At 35.3% G+C, this 24,912-nt stretch overlaps 1 protein-coding gene across 1 annotated transcript in view; it reads right to left on the bottom strand.

The window, feature by feature from the left end:
• Positions 1-24,912, bottom strand: part of csmd2 (CUB and Sushi multiple domains 2) — a 385,015-nt gene that overhangs the window by 248,115 nt on the left and 111,988 nt on the right. The window contains exon 5 of the mRNA XM_051136347.1: positions 19,033-19,240. Coding sequence (XP_050992304.1) covers positions 19,033-19,240 — 208 coding nt within the window. The remainder of the gene's footprint in view (positions 1-19,032; positions 19,241-24,912) is intronic.

Consider the following 24,912-nt stretch of genomic DNA (forward strand, 5'->3'; position numbering starts at 1 on the left):
TAACTTTTTCTACTAATCTTTTGCACACTGAACTTAAAGGGATAGTGCACGCAAAAACTAAAATTCATGCTTATGTCGTTCCAAACCTTCAAGACCTTCGTACATCTTCAGAACACAAATTAAGATATTTTTTGATGAAATCCAAGAGCTTTCAGAAATGGTACTACCATGTTCAAGGCCTAAGAAAGTAGTAAGGGCATTGTCCATGTGACATTAGTGGTTCAAAAAAATAAAACTGCAATTACAAGAATGTACATCATATATGAGTAATACACTGCCAAAGAGACAAGAATGTACTGTGACTGTCTGAAAACATCAAAGCTGACGAGGAGCCAGGAACATGTGCATTTATTTCACACGGTGCCAGAATACGTATGCAGAATAAAAGTCAAAAAGGAACAAAGAAAAACAACATGAGTAAATGATGACACAAACTGCACTGTTTTCTCTTGAACTATATATTAAAGAATACTTCACCCAAAATTCTGTCATTAATTACTCGCATTCATGTCATTCCAAACCCGTAAGACCTTTCTCAAATAGTAAGGACTATTTGATAGTACTAGATACTAGAAAGATACTAGAAAGATAGTAAGGACATCGATAAAATAGTCCATGTGACATCAGTGGTTTAACTGTAATGTTATGAAGCTACACTCTAAAAATGAGCATGATTTTAATGGTAAAAGACTGTAAAAATGCTACAGTGAAAAACAAAAACAAAATAAACAAAAAAAACGATTAACTGGTTAACAGGAAGTTCCCCTACTAAATAGCGTGATAAACTGTATTGGTTATTACATATAATTTTACAGTAGTGTAACGTTTTTGGAAGTGGAAAAAGACTGTATAACTTAAAGTGAATAACTGTAAATTGACATTGCCAGACATCCCCCGCGTTACATTTCACATTTGGTGTTTTTTTTTTTTTTTTTGCTTAAAATAACTCTTTCTTAGTTTTTTCTTATCAGCCAATTAGGGTAGAATATTACATCTAATGTTGTTAAATTAATGTTCATTGCATTATTTCATTATTTCAGTTTCATGTGTGTGAAGGTGAAGGTGTTTAGTGTTTTTGTTATATATATATATATATATATATATATACACTATATTGCCAAAAGTATTCGCTCACCCATCCAAATAATCGGAATCAGGTGTTCCAATCACTTCCATGGCCAGGGTTCTTACAAACATTTGTGAAAGAATGGGTCGCTCTCAGGAGCTCAGTGAATTCCAGCGTGGACCTGTGATAGGATGCCACCTGTGCAACAAGTCCATTCGTGAAATTTCCTCTATCCTAAATATTCCACAGTCAACTGTCAGCTGTATTATAAGAATGTGGAAGCGTTTGGGAACGACAGCAACTTAGCCACGAAGTGGTAGGCCACGTAAACTGACGGAGTGGGGTCAGCGGATGCTGAGGCGCATAGTATGAAGAGGTCGCCAACTTTCTGCAGAGTCAATTGCTACAGACCTCCAAACTTCATGTGGCCTTCAAATTAGCTCAAGAACAGTGCGCAGAGAGCTTCATGGAATGGGTTTCCATGGCTGAGCAGCTGCATCCAAGCCATACATCAAGTGCAATGCAAAGCGTCGGATGCAGTGGTGTAAAGCACGCTGCCACTGGACTCTAGAGTAGTGGAGACGCTTTCTCTGGAGTGACGAATCGCGCTTCTCCATCTGGCAGTCTGATGGACGAGTCTGGGTTTGGCGTTTTTTGGTTGTTGTTGTGGTACTGTCGTGAACACGTGTCAAAGACTGACAAGAAAGAGAAAAATTGTTGCATGAAGTCGTTATTTTTGTTTTCTTTGCGCACAAAAAGTATTCTTGTAGTTTCATTGACTATTTTAACGATATACTACCTTTCTGCGCCTTGAACGTATCAGATGTGTTGTTGCCTATGCAGGGTCAGAAAGCTCTCAGATTTCAATAAAATATCTTAATTTGTATTCTGATAATAAACGATGGTCTTATGGGTTCAAAACGAGAGTCAGCAATTATTGAATTTTTGGGTGAACTATCTCTTTAAATGTATTTCTGACAAAAAGAATTTTATAAACATTCAAAACCTAATGTCATCCAGTTTTAAAATTTTAAATCAACCAATTTTAAAACATAAAAGAAAAGTTGAGAGGTTTGTCCAATTCAAGCCGCCCCACGGTTCCCTCACAGCTAATGATCTTTAGTCAGAAAGAATAAGTGATCAGACAGCTACTTGCCAAGACCGCTACACACCTTGCTCGCTTTTGTGCTGCAGGCAATAAGAACTACTGCAGCTGCTCAGTGTGCTGTCACGCAGTGTGTGCACTTTAGCAATGCCTGTGAAACACATCCAGCAAACTGGAGCCAATCCCAGTCGACCGGCATCTATAAAAATGAGAGGAGTGCTGGGTAATCAGCAGTGAGAAATGAGGGGCTGATCTAATCCATTACCTTTAATCTCTCATAGTACGGTCCACGTCTATCATTACAACGAACAAAGCTGCAAACGCAACAGCAAACGTGCTTACGAACACACTCCAGTCCATCTTGCAGTTTTCCAATGCGGGCCAAACGCCCAAGCCAGGATCTAGAAGGGGTCAATTTAGAGCAGAATCAACGGGTTCACACCCACCCGTCCCACAGAATGCCCTAAAAGATATTTATAGGCTCCGTCACCTCATTCAGATGTACCGCTGTGTCACTTTGCCCTCCCTTGTACCATTCCAAGAGGGGAAAAAATGCTGATTTAGGTCATGACACTGATAGGGAGCAACTAAAAATGAGAGTTGCTGACCGTTTTCTTCACCCGCTCCTGTCGATTTTGATTTCAGATGGGTAGAAGTGTGAGAGTGATGCCTTTTACATGCCGAGTGGATGTGTGTAAACAATCTGATTTTGCCAGACACCAGCTAAGCGCTGGTCATCCGTGCCGTTTTGATGGATGGCTCGGCTCAAATGGAGACATTAGACCAACACATGCCTAAATAAAACATGACTCACAAAAAGAGGGAGGAAAAAAATTGATAAGTGCATCAGGCGGACTAAAGAGACAGCTATTGATTTCACACTGTCCTTGATGGGAAGCCAAAACATAGTTTCGGTTTAATTCCGCTGCTTCAGCAAAGACATGGTAGAAACATGAAGAGGGTGAGAAGATGATCTGCGCCTCTGAGGCATTTACACAAGCAGAAATCTAGAAGATGTAGTGTGGATTTACTTATTAAACATTGCAGTCTTAAAACCGCAAGTTCTCATGTCCCAGGTGATCACTGGCTAGAAAATAGAGAGAAGCCGTAACCAAAACACATATGCTTGCATGTGATCTCTGCTTGCATGCTTAGCACATACTCCTCCAGAACATATGGTCCTGTGTATTATTCATGGAGGGTATACGTGTGTATTCTTTCTGCGAGGATGAGAAGGATATACTTTACATGCAGAGTAGCACATCTCATGGTATAATTGAAACGGCAATGTCACGAAGCCTGGCGCGATGTCGTTGTTTAGTCTTATGCGAAACGGCTTGCAGTACAACCAGAAACCATAATGATAATGCACTCCGCTCCCATCATCCTGACAGCGCCTTCTTTGTCATTTCCTGTGGGAGAAGACGACCGGAGTTACATGCCACACTTACATGTGATGCTTTCAGGCATCTTTGAGTCGTGTGTATAATAGAACCACAGCCATTTGTCATTTTAAACATAAAGGAGTCCTTCACACAAAGACTGTCGGTATTTACTCACCCTCATGTCAAGCCAAAATAATGACTGACTGATTGACTGACTGATTGATTAACTGTGTCAGTCAATATTGAGTCGATACAGCATATAAAGTGCTAACAGTCACTATTTTTACCATTTTATATTGTTATTCACTATTTTACACAACTTTCAAGCATACTTTAAGTCAGTCTTTTAAAATGAGTAATTAAACGCATTATTTAGCATATCAAGAAAAATAAATATTCATCTTTCCTATTGTGCATTATAGTTTCATGATGGCTATTCACTTGTAACAACTGTTTTAAGACAAAACAGTAGGGCAGAGTAAAAAATGATTTCTTGATTTTTATCGATTCTCATTTTAACAAAATGATAATGATTCTTAGTGCCCATGAATCGATTAGTCTAGCCTGTTTTCAGTTAATGAACGGAACTTTTTTTGCGTGCCTCCCATCCAATAAATCGCAATAAGCTTTGTGCTTTGTTACTTTTGATTTGAAACAAAGTCTCAGATTTTAAATTCAGTCTATTTTATTACAGTTTTCAAACAACAAATACTGTTTTGGCGCTGTTTAATGCACTGTTCAAGAGAAGCGGAAGTGATAAGCGCACATGAACTGATCATCTCCTCCAGTTTGATACCACTTTCATAAAATAAAATGAAATAAAATAAATCAAATTAAAATGAATCCAAAGGTATATTGAAAAAAAGAGTAAAACTTACCAAAATCTGTATCCTGTCTCATGTAATCACTCAATCATTGTTTCGACCGCTCAAAGCGGTCCATATAATAGCTTGTAAACAATGTCACATAATGTTACATTTACCTCAGAAAAAAAAAAAAAAAAAAAAAAAAAAAAAATATATATATATATATATTAGGTAAGCAAAGCTAGAAAAATTAACTCTAGAGAGGAGCATTTTGCTAAATATATGCACCATATAATATATTCATAATTTTATACTGTTCTTCAACGTGTTTGAATAAATCTGTCATGTGTTTAAGACAGCCACCATTTAAATTTTTAGTAGAAATATAATTATGTAATTATGCATCCAAAAGCTCTAAAATGCTGCATTCGGAGGCAACATTCTAAGGCAGGAAGGCATCAAGGCACGTCCAAATACAAATTCAGTTTCTCTTCCCGTCTCTTGAATTTTGAAAACAGCAAGGATGTATCCTTCGCTGCCTTTGATATCCCACAATTCTGTGCGTTCCATTCCGTGACGGTTGAGCTAAAAAAAATAAGATGGTGTCTGAAAGTTGCGTTTGGTATAAATGCATATTTCTGACAAATATGCTACACTTTTGATGTTTTTTCTAACGAGAAATCAGTATTACAGTAATTAAATATTTGCTTAGTCATCATCAAAACTTGTTCTATGTTGTTGTAGATCATTAAACCGTTATGCTGCCTCAGAAGCATGTCCGAAATCAGTTTCATGAGGTACCTTTGTGCAAAAATGCTGCTTGCAAAGTCATTGACTGATAAAGCAGCGAGGCAGCAAGTCAGCTGTCTAAGCTTTTGGACGCAGCCATTGTTTTTTATAAAAACATAATTGAGTGTAATTTAAGCGTTTGTATATAAATTAGTTCATTTTAACTTTCAATATTATAGCAATGTAGTACCAACTGACTGTCATGTATATTTTACAAGATTAGTTTAGACTTTTTTCTCTTGAGAAAATTAGGCATGTACACATATCCAAAATATGGCTACAACAATTTCTCATTTCTATTCGAGTTTTAGATAAAATAAAAAAATCCTTGATGGTATTTTGCCCGTGTCGAGTAATCGGCAAAATACCGGAAGTGGCGCATTCCACATATTAAACCCATTTAAAACGCATACTAAGACAATGCTATTAAGAATTCTCAAACGCTATGATTAAATAAAATAAATATATGCAATGGAGGTTTAATGTATGCGCTTTATGTGCATGCGTGTATGTATGTATATATATATATATATATATATATATATTAATTATCCATAATAATTATCCAATTACCTGATCAACTATCAGAATAATTGACAGGTTATCTGATTACCCACATAATCGTTATTGTCATAGAAATCAAATGGGATTGTGACTCAAGCTTGTGAATCAGATTCTAATTGAATCATGAAATTTGTGTCAAAATCCAGCTCTACAAAAATGTTTTTTTAATATAATTAATAACAAGAAAACAATTACTGGCTTATCAGCCCAAAATGTAGAATCAGTGCATCCCCAGTTGACAGCAAACACATCTGTCATGAACCCAACTCAGAATCAGCTCATTTGTGTATTGACAGGTTCATTTAAAACAGCTGGCTCAGTTTGAATAATTTGTACAAAAATTAGTACAGAAACTGGAAGCAAAAATCTTCAAAAAATCTTTTGTGTTCTAGGTGAAACATCCCGTTAAACACACCAATGCATTGCATTGGTTATGATATAGATTTTGTTTTCTGTCTTCTTAGAAAATAATACATTCATCTACAAAGATGAATTTGATTTTGATCAGGGTGAATTGAGAGCAAACCGTGCATTTCATGAAACGTGAATCCCCCCTTCGATAGACATTTCATTCTGTTTGAACTCTAGCCATCTTCAATCAGAAAGGGGGAAAAAAATATCAAGACAACGGGAGGAAGGAAACATAAAAAGAAAAAAAAAAACAGCACAAGGAAGAGTGCAGAACGAGAAAGGCATCCAGTAGAGAAATGGTATTGATATCCCCCTCCACAGTAAGACGCTGACCTGCTTTTACAGTCTGATGTAATTATCCGTGGCATGTGTCTAAACCATGGAGAACTGAACATTTGCAACACTCCTTCAGATTTCCATGCGAAACGCAACACCCTCCGTCCCCAGTGTTTGTACTGGCCGAGATTCGCAGCATTTTAGAAACGGTAACCAGAGGGCAGAGGAGAAAAATAAAACAAGAAATGGCATTTATTATGAACGACTTCAGAATGGCACACTTTCATCTGACAATTAGAGCAGCCTGCCTGCATCCTGACGTTTCATGGCATCTCAATAATAATGAGGGGGAGGTTGCAGAGGAAAGACTGACAGGAAGGGAATTGTCTCTGCGGGGATCTGCGTGACTCGAGTGCCGATCAGCCGTCATGTTTAACACAAACACTCCCCGAAAAAACGAAGGTACGCTTCACTCCTCCACCAATGAGCCGAGGCATACACGTTTCCCTGGATAAATAAAGAAATAAAAGGTGATTTACAATGCACGTTGCTTTCTTGCTCTCAGGGTTCGGTTTGTTTTTTTTGCTAAGCACCTCTTAAAAAATAAAACTCCATCTTTTTAAACCAGGCAAAAATGGTGCAGCACGCAGATGACAAATCCTCTGCCAGTCACGCGAATCCAGACTGTAATCTAAAGAGAGCGACAGGAAAGCAAGTGGGCAATTACTTGAGCCTGCGCCGCTGCCAGCCAAATGTGCAAAACAAAATGCGCGACACCCGTCTCTCTGTCCGCATCCAAACGAACAGCGCGTTATTGCTTGAAGCGCGCAGGGTTTTGTGAATGGCAGCCAGCAGAATGACAGATTCTCCCTGAGGACTCGGGATTGGAACATCCTGGTCTCCAGCATGAAGAGACCGAGACAGGCTAAAAACAAATGCTGCGGAGGTTAAAACGCAGCCGGGAGACCTTAAAAAGGAAGATGTACGTCAGCAAGCAATAAAGTCACAGTCACGAGAGTATAGAGAGATTTTTAGGAGATGAAAGAGTACTGAATGAAGCCGAGTTGTATATGTCTACTGACGCATCTAAAAGATTCAGCATAACCTACATGAGTCTAAGGTTGTTTGCCAAGCTGGTCTCCATCTAGTCTCTCTAAAACTAGAAATTAGACTAACTTGGGTACATCAAAAAAAAAAAAAAAAAAAAAAAAAAAAACTTTTTTATACCATCATTCCAAAGATTTGAGGGCAGTTAAAGTTAGGGGTTACGAAAATACAGCAACAACAGTGTTCATTTTGTCAGCTATTTTTAATTCAGTCTTAGGCCCAGTTTTACAGACAGGACTTAGAAAAATAATAAAAATAAATAAAAATAAACATTTGCAAACTGGTGTGCATCTTGAGACAAAACAAAGGCACTGTTTGTTTGATATATTTTTAGATTACGCAGTGAAGAACGAGCGCTTGTGCTCGGTTGCCAGATCGCAAAATTAAGCAAAATACCTGGCAGAAAATGCATTCTTTTAAGAGAGAAACTCTGATTTGGGGATTTTAACTCTTGATATCTAGCAAATACATACATTAAAGCTCATGTAGTAGAGGTACGTTAAGCAGTCCCAAATAATATTTTGTCTTTCTTTCTCTCTCTCTCTCTCTCTCTTAATAAAAATAAAAAGAAATATATATATATATATTTTTTTATACATTAACGAAAAATGAACATAAAACAACAAAAATTCTGTGAATTAATATAAAAAAAAAAAAAAAAAAAAAATGCTTTTTTTTTAAATACTTTTTAAAATACAATACCAGTCAAAACTTTTTGAACATTTTATTTAAATATATTTTAAAATGTATTTTTTCCCTGTGATTTCAAAGCTGAATTTTTAGCATCATCACTCCAGTCATATGATCTTTCAGAAATCATTCTAGTATTCTGCTGCTCAAAAACATTTATTATTATTATGTTAAAAAAAGGCTGAGTAGATTTTTTTTTTTAGGTTTCATTAATGAATAGAGTTTAAAAGAACAGCATTTATCTGAAATATTCTGTAGCATAATAAATAACTTTTGATCAATTTAAAGCATCCCTGCTAAATAAAAGTATTAATTTCTGTAATTTCTTCCCCATCCTCATACAATACAGATTTGTATTTCAGATAAACGGTGATCTTTGGATCTTTCTTTGGATCTTTCTAAAGAATGTACTCAACTGTTTTAAATATTGATAATGACAATAATAAACAGCTTCTTCAACAGCAAATCAACATATTAGAATGATTTCTAAAGAATCATGTGACATTGAAGACTGGTGTAATGAAAATTTTGCTTTGATCACAGGAATAAATTATATTTTAAAATATATTACAATAGAAAAGAGTTACATTACAAAAATTTACTGTGTTTGCTGTACTTTAGATCAAATAAATGCAGGCTTTGTGAGCAAAAGAAAAAAAAACTACAAAAATGTTTGACCAGTAGTGTATATAATTCCTGTAATATACAATTTAAAATAAAATATTCCTGTAAAAGCAAAGTAAATTTTCATCAGCCATTATTGCAATAGAAATGTCTATAAAATGTCTAATGTCAGTCACTTTATACAGTAGTGTATGCTTGTGTAATAATCATAATATTTGTTTATTCAGTATCTGCTAAAGGTTCTGCTAATAAATTCTACATCAATTAACAATGCTATAAATGTCACCACTTCATACTTAAATATGGATAAATATGTATTTGACCTCATCAGTTAATACAAACCTCTATATGAGTGACAATAAACAAACATAATTAAGTTTAAAGATCAGTTCTTATCATCAGCGATGACAAATACAAAAACAGCAGCATGAATAAAGTCAGCAAACTGCAAAAAAACAAGCCAAGAACAATAGCCACATTATTTATTTATGCTGCAATGCATTCTGGGATCTCACAAATAAGCAACATTTTTCCTAAATAGCTGGGGCTATATTTGAGGGAATACTGTTGGTCTAACGAGTGTTTTAAATAATTCAAAGTAATTCAGCAGGGTTCGAAATTGCAACTGTTTTGGTCGCATATGGTCCCGGAATTTAATCTGCGCAACCTCAACATATATTTGGGAGCATTTGTGCGAGTGCAAGTAATTGTTGTGGTGCAACTTGTTTTCAGTTCCTTACAAAACTTTTGCTAAGTACTGCACAGTATATGACTGCTGTGAGCTGATACAGTGAGCCGTTTTATCCAACATTAGCTTACATAACCAACTAAACTTCATCTTTACATTTTTAGCTTTAATGCAGATTTTTGATATTAGCCGTCAATCACTCACATTACGCTCAGTTGGAACTCAAAACCGACTTTTTTTGCTCCAAACGTTTTCTTTTAACCAATCTCTGTTCCGGATGAAAATAAACATCTTGTTCATGTACTCATATTTTCATTCTTTTTGTCCCTTTCTTAAGGCAATAAATAATTATTAAAAAAAAAAGGCTTTCAAAATCAGCCCATTTGTTTGTAAAGCATCGGCAATCAGAATCAGCCATGAAGAATCAAGATCAGTAATTACTAAAAATAAGTGAGTGGTAAAGGATTCAAGATCAGGTTTGACTGGTGAAGCTATTAATCATCAGGATGTTGCTGGCCATTCCTCGCAATTGGCAGTTGTGGTACTCCTTAATATTTATTTGGTGCTCCTAACTTTTTGAATTTGGGAGCAAAAGTGCTACCAAGTAAAAAAAAAAAAAAAGTTAATTTCGAGCCCTGTTCAGATTCCTTAACATCTATGATTTAAGAATCTCCATATGCTGGACGAAATGTAATTGCTCCTCTTATATCACAGGACATTAGAAATTATGATTTTAACAAGCACATTTACAACACTGTGTTCATGAAAAAAAAAAAAAAAAAAAAAGAGGCTGCAGAACGACCTTTTGAGGCATGGATCCATCCCAAAAATCCAGTGCTTTCTATAAATACCAGTCTCTCTCACAGTTGAGAAGAAACAGGTAATCAATAACGCAAGTAGTTATTGAACATCAGTCAGTCTCTGTGGAGATGTACAGACAGAGACTCTGGTGAGCTAGAGAAAGAGAAAGGAATAAAGCATTGTTTAGATGCATAAATAACAAACACTCCTTATGGCAGCGTTTAGGTGCCCAGGGTATGCAGGCCTGCTCTCTACTCTCAACCCTGCTGAGTAACAAGAGATCAAGGAGACCCAGAAGACTGAGAGCCTCAGATCTGCAAAAAACAAAGCAACAACTACAGGATCTCTGAAGTATCAAACATACAAAAAAGAAATGCATAAAATAAAGAAAAATCAATAAACAAATGAATATGAACATCCGTTATTGCACTAAGCCTAGTCTATGACAATATTCTAATAGGTCAAGAGTAGAACATAGGAGTGTGTGATATGATGGTTTTATATGTAAACCTTGTGTGTTTTGACAATATTAGCGTAATCAGACATGCTACATAACTTAAATCAGTAATTAGGTGATATTTGACAGGATTTTAATGTGCGCACAGAATTTGTCAAAGTTTGAATGAATTAATCAAAAGTAGGTCATTACACTTAAATCAAACCGCAATATGGACTAGTATCTGTAAATATTACGCTGCAAAAATACCATTTATGTGAATCCTGCATGTTCTGCGTGTCTCTGTGTTAATAAATGGAGCAGAAGAGCGGTTTTGTTTACTACACACACTGTTGTTCACTCAATGAGGACATAAATACGTGACCAATATCTGCTGAGAGTCACTTCATGAGCATTTGACCATTCCATTTTAGGAAAACTAGCGTTATATCATATACACACATAAATGTAAAGGTAGACACGGCAACCCGTCAAAACAAAAGTCCGGTTTAACTTGAAGATGTTGTGCCAGATATATATTACTACTATTACTACTACAACTAAAATGAAGCAAACATTATTTTTTAGGGTATAAATGAAAGATTTGGTTTAACTTGAAATTAATGAAATTAATGTTTTATGCCTTCATTTGATAACCAGAACATTTATAATACACAACACAGAATTTCTGAGGATAAAAAAAAAAAAAAACCTTTCATAAGGCTATTTTAAGAATAAATTTGAATAAATTAAGTATGCTTTCAAATAATTAGACATGCTATAAAACAGAATTTGATAACAATAAAACATGGTGAGAAAAAATAAAACATTTCACAGGGCCCTAAACATGCAATTTTTGTTAAACCTTTATTAAATTGATGTGAAATTGTATAAGTTTCACTATTTTAATTAATTAGACATGCTTAATAAAATTTTATTTAACCATAAAAAGGGAGTTGAGAAAAATTAAAATGGGAAAAAAACAGAATTTAGAAAAAAATAAATTGGAATTTGGGAAAAAATAAAACAGATTTCATAGGGCCCTACGAATTAAATGTTTAACAGGCAAAGCTTTAAAGCAAATAATGTACTTTTGTGATTGTGAATAGGTGCAGTGTCCCGTGAGTGCAATTCTACCGCTGAGTTAACACTGATGTGAATGTATGTTGCATTGTACAGTATAATGAGACGGAGGTGCCAGAACTGCAGCTGATAAGATAGCATGATACTACGATATTTCTCAAAAAGCAGATCTTAGAGACATTTTTGTTGTCAACGTTCAAAAACCAGTTTATAGAAGCTTAAAGTGAAAGTAAGCAACTGAGAGAAAAACAGACGCCTGTCTGTATATTAGATGTGCAGCTCTTAAAGGGACAGTACTAAACATGCTGCCGCTTGTCATCAAAGGGACAGTTCACCCAAAAATGATAATTCTGTCATTATTTACTCACTTACATGTTGTCCCAAACCTGTATTACTTTCTTTCTTGTGCTAAATACAAAAAAGATACTCTGAAGAATGTGGATAACCAAACTGTAGCTGGTCCCCATTGAATTTAATAACAGAAATCATCAAATAGACATTGTTCAACAGAAAAAAGAAACTCACTCAGGTTTAAAACAACCTGATAGTGAGTAAGTGATGGTATTAAATTAAAACACTATGACAGAATTGACAGACAGATGACTTTTTATTTTCGGGTGAACTATTCTTTTAATTGTTATTAAAACAAAACACAAAGAGAAAAATCACTCACTGCTCTTGACTAAAGAACTTGAACACAGTTGTTTTACTAAGAATCAATGTACAATTGAAGTATATAGTGTATAAGTATATAGTGTTTCACTTTTTGTATTTGTTAATTCAGTTTCTTGAATGCTGCTGCTAAGTACACCTACTGTACCAGAAAAACAAAGCAATGTTTTTCTTTTTTAATAACAAAGATAAAATAATGACAAAGATTTTTTTTTTTTTTATCTTCGCTCACTTTGGCCTAAATATCTGCTATTCTTTTTGGTTTTATACTTTGTTACCTTGAAAGTCTTTTGAAAGTTTTTAAAATAAGAAAATTAGTTTGGCTGTACCGCTCAGACAATTTGCAAAACAGTAAAACCAACATAAAGAATCGTGATAAAATTGTGATATTTCTGAAAAAAAATCGTGATATGATATTTTTGCCATATCACCCACCCCTAGTAGAACATCATGTGAATTCATACGAATCTGCTTCTAGTGGTGTCGATAATGTGTTTTACCAAGCAGGATACCCATGTTGATATAGTAGCGTTTCTCCCGCTCAGTGGATGTGTGCTAAAGGAGATAAAGAGGGAATGAGGGGCTCTTTGGAGTGATTCATGGGTAACCCTGCTGCCCTACTCAATATAGGCAAGCAGATGACTGAGTGTCCCGTGTTGTTTGCTGGGTCCTGCACAGCACACAGACACGTCCTGTGCCAATCAAATACTCAGGGTGATAGAAACGGGTCCTGACAGAGCAGCACTGTTTTTCTTCCTGATCACTTGCATATTGATTTTTGCACACAGCCTTTGACATTTCTCCTTCTGGGGGGCGTGTCTACAAGGATGACCATTCATATTAGAGACCAGTTTATCCTTCACCTTTACACACAAGAAAACACTTGTAAAACTTCCTACGTGGACCTGTACATAATGCCTGCTACATATCTGAGAAATCTGGAGATAAACATTAGCAGCAACTGATGCCAACGATAACTCATGTAGAACCCTAAAAATCATCTTTGTTTTATCTCAAACACTGTGTTTTCTGCTTTAATTTTTCTGAATTCCATTTTAATGATTCAATTTCAATATTTAAAAAGCTATCTAATCAATTGATTTCATTAAACTTTAACAACCAGTTAAGGCTGGACGCTTGCCACAATTTTATTTTTTAGAAATCACAATTTTGAATAGAAATATTACCAAATGTTAGAAATAGACAATTTGACAATATGCCAACGATAACAGTAAAGATAAAAGAACGATCCAACCACATGTTGGCGCATGTGATTAACTGCTCACGTGTGACACGCTCATATCGCTACGCGCCATTCACGCAGAATGCACTTCTGCGTTAACAAACATGCGACATGAGCAGTGGCATAGGAAAAACATGCAAGATGATGAGAGTAAATTTCTTTTAACTTGAGTGTCGCATTTTTAGAATGCCGTTTCATGCATTAGACGCTGCAAGAGACACGAGTGCAACTGTCAAATGCGGCCATGTTTACAATGTAAAAGCAGCGCAATTGAATAAAAAACCTGTGGAGAACACTACTACTATGTGTCTGATATTTCATGTTTACATCATGATGACAGGCTGAAAGCTGCTGTTCATTGTTTTTACGGAACTAGTATAGTTAATACCTTCAGTCATTTTGAATTTGAATTACCTTGACTTTTGAGATTTTTTTTTTTAAGCTTTTTTCTAGTATTATTTCTGAAGATATAATGTATAAGACAAGTTTGTACAAGATGTAGTTGTAGTTCATGCATTTTTTGTGCAAAGATATTTGCAGATTTGCAGTGATTTGTTTAACATTTAGATCATGTTGACAACTTCATGTGTGGTGTACTTGAAATAGAATTCTATTTAACTAGAGTTAATAAAAAAATTATTTGAATCATGTAGTTACATTTTCAAGTTGACTACTTGAAAAAAAAAAAAATCAAGATTTATTTATTTTATTTTTTTTTTTTTTTGCCATATTGCCCAGCCCTAATACCAATATATTAAAATTTTAAATAGGTAATCATGATTTTTTTTTTCTCCTTTAGAAATTATGTTTTGTGTCTTTTTGAATTTGTTTCTGGATTCTGTGTTTTATGTTTCAATATAAATTTATTGTCAAAAATGGTGGTAATAAAACCAGAAAAAGGTTTACTGTTTAATTTAAAATTGACAAAAAAACAATATTGTGTGATATTCCACAAAACTAATGTATTAATGAACTATTATTATTATTATTATTAAAATTATTATTATTATTATTATTATTATTATTATTATTATACAGAGACTGTACGTTCTGTAAAATATTAACAGTACTATATTTCTGTCATAATTTCCTCAAGTTACACCAAATCTTTATTTTGGCACAAAGTGAAGACCATGTAGTGAAGAGGTTCTATGTGTATCTGACAATAGTTTTATTAAATAAAGTGGTGAAATGCTTATGAAATAAACTCTTGGAGCAGCTCTGGAGATGAATCTCACGTGGTGTATGAAACCGCATTTTTCCCCCCTATTTCTTTCAGAAATTGTGCTTTGTGTCTGTTTGAATTTGATTCTGTGTTTTGTTTTAATACAAAAATGTATTATCAAAAATGGTGGTAATAAAACTAAGGTTTACTGTTTAATTTAAAATTGACAAAAAAAGTGATATTGTGTAATATTCTCTAAAAAATAATAAATTCATAAACTATTCTTCTTCTTCTTCTTATTATTATTATTATTATTGTATTTCTATATTCTATATTACTATATTTCTGTCATAATTTCCTCAAGTTAAACGAAATCTTTATTTTGGCATATTTGGCAATAGTTTTATTAAATTAATTTGTGAATTGCTTGTCTCGGTTAGTCTAATGCATTATACGAAGCAAGGATTTTTTTTTTTCTTTTTACTATTCTAAACGAGTAGATAGAATAGAAAAAGAACAGAACGCTAGTGTGAGAGGGTAATTTTTTTAAATAAATGAAGAGAAGTCAAAAGAATAGAAAATAACAGAGAACACTAGCGTCAGAGGGTAATTTTTTTATAATGAATGAAAAGTCAAAAGAATAGAAAAAGAATAGAGAACACTAGTGTCAGAGGGTAGTTTTTTATAATAAATGAAAAGTGAAAAGAACAGAAAAAGAATAGAGAACACTAGTGTCAGAGGGTAATTTTTTATAATAAATAAAACGAAAAGATGTAGATAGAACAGAAAAAGAACAGGAAATAATAGTGTTAGAGAGTCATTTTTTAAATAAAAAGAAAACAATTAGAATAGAAAAGTAAGTGTGAGTATTAGAGGGTCAAGGTTTTTTTTAAATAAAAGAAATCAAGTAGATAAAATATAAGTAGAGAGTTCTAGTGCTTTTGCAGTTTAATATTCACAGATATTAGTCAATATTGTAATTTCTTAAGCACACATTACTTTTTAATCTACTCATCAAAATTTTCATCCAAATTCTACAGTATATTCCATTCTTTGACTGGATTTTAAGACTGGCGCGATTCCGTACTTGTTTTCCACATCACGGACATCATAGGACTCTACTTCTACAGCATTTAAACACTACAAATCCACTCTTCAGTGAGCAGAACATCTTCCACAGTCCCTCAGAGACCAAACTAACCTGTCTTTCCAACTGGAGCTATATAGCGATTGACTGCTCTGACAGTATTTGATGCTTCTTTTGTTCATTTTTGGGCATTTCCATTGGTTAATTGCCCGTGAAGTTCTAGTGCTGGGTCGTTCGTTCCTTTTTTATTTACTCTCCCTGAGGCTTCTAGAACATGCCAAGGTCGAACGCCACCATCTCGTCTCCCTCCGTCTGCTCGCTCCTCACCCTTTGTTAATTGCCTGTTTAATTAAGGGCTCAGCAGTGACCCCATGCATGGTGGCAGCAAGGGGACAGAAAGAAGTGGGGTCTATCGATCGCCTCCTCCAGCCAGGAACAACCTTCCTTCAGCACTCCTCCGTTGACCCTCAGAGAGCGTGTCGGAGAGGCAGACGTGCGCCCATGCTTCATGACTCCAGTGCAGGGGTGTCACGACTCAGTAAGGCCTAAGCATGTATAGGGCTGGACCCCGGGAACAGTGAGGCTCTTGGCATCATAGTAAATGGGCTACTCTAATTGGTCTTACAGACTTAAGGTGTTAATTTACATGCCAACTTATTTGGCTCATTGTTCAGAATCTACAGCCTCAACGGAACTGAGCTTTGGTCTCAGAGTCCCCAGTGTTGGTCCAATTAGTCACTATTTTATTGAGAAAAAGCTGTCAACTTAAAGGAGAGGTTCACTTCCAAAACAAGAATTTACGGATAATTTACTCACCCCCTTGGCATCCAATATGTCCATGTCTGTCTTTCTTCAGTCGTAAAAGAAATTGTTTTTTTGAGCAAAACCTTTCAGGACTTCTCTCCATATAGTGGACTTCTATGGTGCCTATGAGTTTGAACGTCCAAAATGCAGTTTAAATGCAACTTCAAAGGGCTCTAAAGGACGATTTTGAATTTGGAGGAGAAAATGAGATTGGAGTTTTTCAACCTACCCTAACTGCCTTGAATCCGAATACACAGAGTTCACGCAGAGCTACACAAGACGAGCATTTGAGGTTAAAAAGTATATAAACTGTCTATATAAACCAATCATTTCGCTAGATAAGTCTCTTCTTCCGCAGCTGGGATCATTTAGAGTCCTTTGAATCTGCATTTAAACTGCATTTTGGAAGTTCAAACTCGAAGGCACCATAGAAGTCCACTAAATGGAGAGAAATCCTAAAGTTTTCTTCAAAAAACAATTTCTTTACAACTGAAGAAAGAAAGACATGAACATCTTGGATGACAAGGGGTTGAATAAATTATCCGTAAATTCTGGAACTGAACTTCTCCTTTATGCTGTGCTTTGAAATTCTTCATATGCAACATTTATCATGAGGTTCAATTTGTTAAAATTTTGATGTAACTGAAGTAGCAATATATCTTTTTCTGATTTTAAACTGATTGAAATTGTTAAATAAAGTCATTTTTGTTCTCTTTGCTCACAAAAAGTATTCTTGTAGTGTCATAACATTACCGTTAGACCACTATTGTGACATGGACTATTTTACTACCTTTCTGGGCCTTGAACGTGGTAGTTGCATTGCTGTCTAGGGCTGCAAAATGATTAATCGCGATTGATCGCATTCAAAATAAAAGTTTATGCTATTTACATACTATATGTGTGTGTACTGTGTATATTTACTATGTATATATAAATACAAACACATATGTACATATTTTTTAAACTATTTGTATGTATACATATTCATACTTGTATATAATTTATATTATATATACACCTTTTTCCTGATTAACTGATGAACGGCGCCATGACGGATTGTAACTTCCATTTGGGTGCTTTTGTGTTTTGGTCTCCATAGATATCCATGTTAAAATGGGGTAGAAAAAGAAAAACTGAATTGAAACTTGTTCAACATAACTAAATATTAAAATGTGCGCAGGTTTAACATTATATTACCGGCTCAAAAATATTTGACTAGAAACACCAGAGATCGGAAATGTAAAGCACTGTTCCAGTAGGGCGAGACTTCCGCATTCAGAAAAAGGTGGATAAATATAAATATTTTCTATACAAATCTAACATTTTTATATATATATACATGTATGTGTGTGTATTTATATGTACATAATAAATATACACAGTACACACATAGTATGTAAACAAACTTTTATTCTGAATGCGATCAGTAATCACAATTAATCGTTTTGTAGCCCTATTGCTGGATCAGAAAGCTCTCAGATTTCATCAAAAATATCTTGCTTTGTGTTCCAAAGATGAACAAAGGTCTTACGGGTTTGGAACGACGAGATTGAGTAATTAGTGACAGAATTTTTGGGTGAACTATCCCTTTAAGTGTATAATTTCTGTAAAACTAGTATCTCCAACAGAACTGAAAAAAAAAGAATACTGAAAACAGTGAATCAACCTAAAAATGGCATCCTTCTCTGCATATTAAAATGAAATTGAAGAAAATATTCTAGCATATTCTAAAAATTACACACTGCCTCATCTAGTGTTATTAGACTGCCACATTTGTGTCCACAGCTTGATACAAAAAAAACGTCCCTGTCGCGATCCAATAAGAATTTCTGAGAGCCTGTTACAGTACTTAATGGGTGTGAAAAGGAAATTGTGTGAACGTGGAGGCTAAGAGGCCCATAAAACCATTTTCATAAATGAACAGTACTCCGGTGCTCCCCAGACAAGATTTGCGATGGACTGCAACGTTTTTATCCCCTCTATTTGGTCCAAGCTCTGTGCGCATTATGTGCTGAATAATTGAATCAAGCTGTGATTTGGTTCTGTTCCATTGAACAAGTGCTGAGATGTTTCATGACTGTGGTTCTCCTGGCTTCCTCTCTCTCGTAAAACACCTACCCGTTGCCAACAGCACCACAACAAGCGCTCTCGCCTCTTAGCGATGAGCGCTATACTTCGGTTTCCCCAGCAATGCCTGGAAAAACGTAAATCAAAACGTTTGGGCACTCACCACTGAGAAGATCCTTCTGTGCCGGTTATCTCCAGAACGTCGTAGTCTTCTTCCAATTGAAAGTCGGAGAAGACCAAAGCGATGGTGTCTCCTGGTTCGGCCAGCACGGTCCAGGTGCAGTCCGCGTTGTTGTTGTACTCCTGGGGGTAATTTGGACTGGTGATGATGCCACTTTGACCCCGTAGAGTGCCGCCACAGCCATCGTCCGCTGCGAAAAGGTGAGACAGACACAATTAACTCGTTAAATCAATTTCCTTGATCTTCAAGAGGAGAAATAGCTGGAAATAAAAGGAGATTCTGTGACACTATGAAGGTCTTGAGGTTTCGGGCAACACTCGCAGGCCAGTGATGCAATACACTGTAACATGGGGGTAATTAATTGAGATCTACGTAAAAACTCTGTTAATTATTTGTAGTCAAAACCTGTTCTACTCTTTAAAACTGTGTTAAGGAGACGATTATATAACAAATAGGCACTTAAAGGCTGCTGTGGTAATTGAGCCCCCTGGCTCTCCCAACCTTCCTTACTGAATCAAATTTTATTTTTCTATTTTTCGCTCAGTCTTTCTTCCTGACAGCGAGTCCGTGAGGTGAGGAAAAAGAGCCGAGCCAACTGAGGGTGAAGGCGAAGCAACAGACCCACTGACTTCCCTCCACGTTTTTTTTTTCTTTATGCGTCCCTCCCCTGAGAAAAGGAAGAAATCAAAACTTTTTGACATGGAGAAAAGTCTAGATACCTAGATACCTGACCTCTTTTTCAAAAAGACTATTCTCCAATATCACCTAAAGAGATGTTGTCTCTTGCATGACGTACATAAAATGAAGATAAAAAATGGGTAAGACAACCAGGCTGCATCTAAAGCATTTTTGTAGCTGCTAAGATGGAAGTAACTGGGAAGTACAAAGTATCCATGGTGAGTTTTGGCAGAAATCGTATCTGAGAATCTGAGATGTTTAGCTGAGGTGTTAAGGTTGGGTCATCTCAGCAGAACTAGGTCAAGGCAGAGTCATATTTAATGTTTGAAAGGAATGAAAACGAGGCTGTGAGGAACAGAAGTACACTGCGTTCAATGGACCGTACTGTTGTTTATCAACATAACGATTGTTCTTCTGACAAAACATCTCTCCAAAAAAACTTTCAGTAGACAACAAGCCCATGAAACAGTTCTAAAAGTTGCGAGTTTTGAAAAGTACATGCAATCTAGGAACTTCACACACTTTAAAGGCCAGGACACACCAAATCGTCTCTCATCGGACTCACGTCAGCGGCAGTTTGCCCAATTCAACATGTTGAATTGCCATCGGAGCCGTTGGCACAAGTGAGAACTCTACAGTTAGTTTAGCGAACGAGTCATTGCCGCAGAATTAAAGCAGAAGTCATGAAAGCGAGTAAGTAAATGAAGGTGGCACCAAAAAAAGGCTGTTCTAATGTTACGTGATCTTACCCAAGCATTTCAGTATGTGAATATTTTCATAACATGAGTCATCTAAAATGAAGAAAGTTATCATCATAACTGATATTCAAAATGGTACGCAAGCACTGCTTTGTTTATGTTTCGTATACCTGCATATATCTCATATATCCTTGTTTCGGCAAGCTCAGACCGCACGTGTATAGTTTGCAGTCAGCTGTAGTCTGAGCGGTGTGTTCAAGTGCAGCTTTTTGGTCCAGGTGCTGATGACGCGAGGCGACAACACCATCGGATTTTGTCGCCGCTAGTTATTTGTAGTTGACTTGGTGTGTCCGGCCTTACAGGATCTTAAGTCTATCCCTCAAAGCCTCGTTTTCACCTTCGCAAAATTCAATGTCATCTATCCCGATTGTCTATTACAAATGCAATTCTTCAAAGGTTCAAAAGTCTGAGACCATCGTTCTGTTTTGCATTTATCTTTGTTCATTATTTAATTATATTTTCAGCATAACATTTAGTATAATGAACAAAAATCTGAATGTTTTATTCAATTATTGATGTAGAATTAGTAGAAATATGTAAAAATCTTCTTTCTGAATATACAAATGTACATACACATACATACATATACATATATATATATATATATATATATATACACACACACATATATATACACATATATGTGTGTGACCCTGGACCACAAAACGTACACAGGGGTTCATTTTTTGAAAATTAGATTTATACATAATCTGAATAAATAAAAAAAGCTGAATAAATAAGCTTTCCATTGATGTATGATTTGTAAGGATACACCAAGATACAGCTGTTTGAAAATCTGGAATATGAGGGTGCAAAAAAAAATCTAAATATTGAGAAAGTCACCTTCAAAGTTGTCCAACTGAAGTTCTTAGTGATGCATATCAATTTTGATATATTTAAGGTAGGAAACTTACAAAATATCTTCATGGAACATGATCTTTACTTAATATCCTAATGATTTTTGAAAAGAAAAATCAATATTTTTGACCCACACCATGTATTTTTGGCTAATGCTAATGTGACTGGTTTTGTGGTCCAGGGTCATATTTTGAATTGCTGATTTCTATAATAACATATTTCAAAATTAAATTTATCCAAAGCTGAGTAATGTTTATACACTAAATTCAGACTTGAACTTCACTGTGTATGGAAAAAAAAAAGGCCTTTCATCACCTTTACAGTAAAAATGTGGCATGCAAAGACATCCCTGCCCTATAAAGCCTCCAGTTTGATAGCTACAGAAGAATTCTGAATTATGGGTGTATGCCAAGTAGATATGTTGCCTTCCAGGCAAGTAAAGGAGCAAAGAGGCTCTGTGTGAGCGAGTGAGTGACTCATAATGATAACTAGGAGGCTCTCTGGGGTAAAAGAAGGGTTGAGGGGAAAAGAGAGTGATGGGAGATTTGTTTAGGAGGCGTTTGAGTTGGCGTTCGTGTGTGTGAGTTGGAGAGGGAGGAAGGCAAGGCAACGCGAGAGAAAAAGTGAGTCATCACACCTACCTAGCAGGCAAAATTCTCTCTCACCAACCAAATAAACAAACTCTATGTCAGCGGTGCGAGTGCAGAGCGTGCGTATATGCCTCACACAGGTGAAGGAGCTTGCTTGTCACTGATGGGTGATGAGTTCTTCTCTGACAGGCCAGCATGGGATTCATTAGCGGTGACTGGCTAATCGCATGATTTCTTTTCTGTGAGTGGAAAACGGCGGGAGGACCTGGGCCCTGTCAGTCTTCCGTCGGATCTGTCACTCTTACATTTCCCCGGAGAGACACAGAGCATATGTGAGGAGCAGCCTCTGAGAGTTCTAGAACAGAGGGATGGAGAAAAGGGGGAAAAAAAGAGCAATGGAGGCTGGGGAGGGAGGACCGGCTATTGGTATTCCAGCCGAGACTTTCTTCACACTTCAGTAGAACACGCCGATCACTGGCCTCAGCTCTGCCTCTCAGTTTGGTCGTTTGATCTTGTAGAGACTTTGTGACTTCATGTCTAAACTGCTAATATTTATAAAAGTCTTTGTGAGAATTTATTTAGTGTTTGCAAAAACCTAAAAGCATCACTAAAACTAGATTAACACTTCAAGGAAATACCAGTGCTTGCAAGGAGGCATTAGTGATTACATATATGCAATTCACGTAGCTTTGTAAAATTATGACTGAACCACTAATGTCACATGGACTATTTTAACAATGTCCTTACTACATTTCCGGGCCTTGAAAGTGGTAGCTGCGTTGCTGTCTATGCAGGGTCAGAAAGTTCTCAGATTTTATCAAAAATATCTTGACTTGTGCTCTGAAGATGAACAAAGGTCTTACAGATTTAAACGACGTGAAGGCAAGTAATTAATGACTGAATTTTCATTTTTGGGTGAACTATCCCTTTAATACTTTTATTTAGAAACAATGCATTCAACTGATAAAAAGTGACAGTAAACACACTTAAAATGACACAAAATCTCTCTATTATAAATTAATGCTATTCCTTTGAATTTTATATTCATGAAAGAATCCTAAAAATATATCAGTTTTCACAAAAATGAAAACTGATATATTTTAGCCAGTGAAGGCTATTTTAAAACATTCAAATAGAAATTTCTTTAAAAATTTAAAAAAAAACAACACAAAACAAAACAAAATACAGCTCTATGTAGGACAACGAAATGTTTAACGATTTAACTACATTTCAAAAAATATTAAATCAAATACATTTCAAGTTAACCAATGTACACTTTAAACTACCAAAGGTTTGGGGTCAGTAAGTGTTATTATATATAATAATATATTTTATATAGTATTTTATATAGTATGTATTAGGGTCTGTTTAATGCGTCAACTTAATTAGTTATGATACAATAACGTCATTCAAATATTTTAACGCAGTTAACGTGCTGGCCCCAGACCTGTACATCAGACCTCAGACCGCCCCCAGACCTGTACATCAGACCTCAGACCGCCCCCAGACCTGTACATCAGACCTCAGACCGCCCCCAGACCTGTACATCAGACCTCAGACCGCCCCCAGACCTGTACATCACCTTATATTTCATACAGTTGACTGTTGTCAAATATGATGTAGGGCAACAACTCCATAAATGCAGTTATGCCCTAAAATTCAAGATATTGGTGCAAAAAAAAAGCCCCTGTATGTGTTTTGTCTCATATATATATATATATATATATATCACATACCACACGGGGAGCAAGAGCAAAGGTTAAATGTGATTTTATACAACAAGACAGTAAAAAAAGTTGATATTGTGTTATATTTTAAACACTATATTATGTGATTTTGCTCAGTTTTGCAGAGAACATATCTTTGAAGCCATAGCAGAATTGTTGCACATCTCAGTGTTTAGTTTCTGAATGAATCCACATTTTGAACAAATTGTGTGAATCAATGATTCATAAAGAGAGCCATTTACTTCATTCCTGAATGAATCAGCCATTTAACCGAATCAAATCGAATCAAATGAATGAATGACTGATAAAGACATTTATCGCCACCAGCTGGCAGATTTAGTTTCTTATTTACAGTATAATTTCATTTTACAAAAATAAATAATAAAATAAATAAATAAATAAATAAATAAATTAAAAAGATTAAAGGGATAGTCCCCCCCCACAAAAAATACATTCTGTCATCATTTACTTACCCCCATGTCATTTCAAACTTTTCTTTTGTGGAACTTAAAAGAAAGTATTTTGAAGGCTGTTGATGACAAACCTGTTTTGGATACAAATGACTTATTATATGAACAAAAAATACTAAGATGTTTCTCAAATTATCTTTTATGTTTCATAGTTATGTTTTGGCCATTGCATCCTAAATGTTTATGTAATAAATTGTATGTTGAATCTTGAATATTTCTTTCTAAAGCTACAATTTGTAATGTCTAGTTGATACTTTCTAAGTTAACTCATAAATGGCTTTAAATAATAGTTTCTGGGTTTTTACAGTCAAATTGATTTTGCGATAATCAACACGTAATTAATTAGACTAAAAAGTATTTATATTACATTACATTACATTACATTACATTACATTACATTAGCATACACTATTTGTATTTTTAAGTAAACGCTTTGATTAAGTTTCTTATATAACAGTTAAAGGAATTACGGTAAATTTTAGTTTTTCTCTATTGTGACTGCCATTGGCATTTTGGAAAGACTATCATTTATTTGATTTTATTTTATTTTTTTGTTATTGGAGCAAATGGAAACAAAAAAAAAAAACATATTTTCTGTAATTTCCCTATCATCACTATAGAAATAAACCCAACTGTGATGATTTTTAGTTCTGAGAACCTCAGAAATGTGAAAAGGGTCTATCAGAAAGAGACAAGCATAACCTGTTGGTTTCACCACAGCAAAGCTGTTTTTTGTGCCATGGTAAATGAAGTATAGTGTACAATATACTAGGGTACACAT

The sequence above is a fragment of the Labeo rohita genome, chromosome 19 (assembly GCF_022985175.1).
Source record: "Labeo rohita strain BAU-BD-2019 chromosome 19, IGBB_LRoh.1.0, whole genome shotgun sequence".
Lineage (NCBI taxonomy): Eukaryota > Metazoa > Chordata > Actinopteri > Cypriniformes > Cyprinidae > Labeo > Labeo rohita.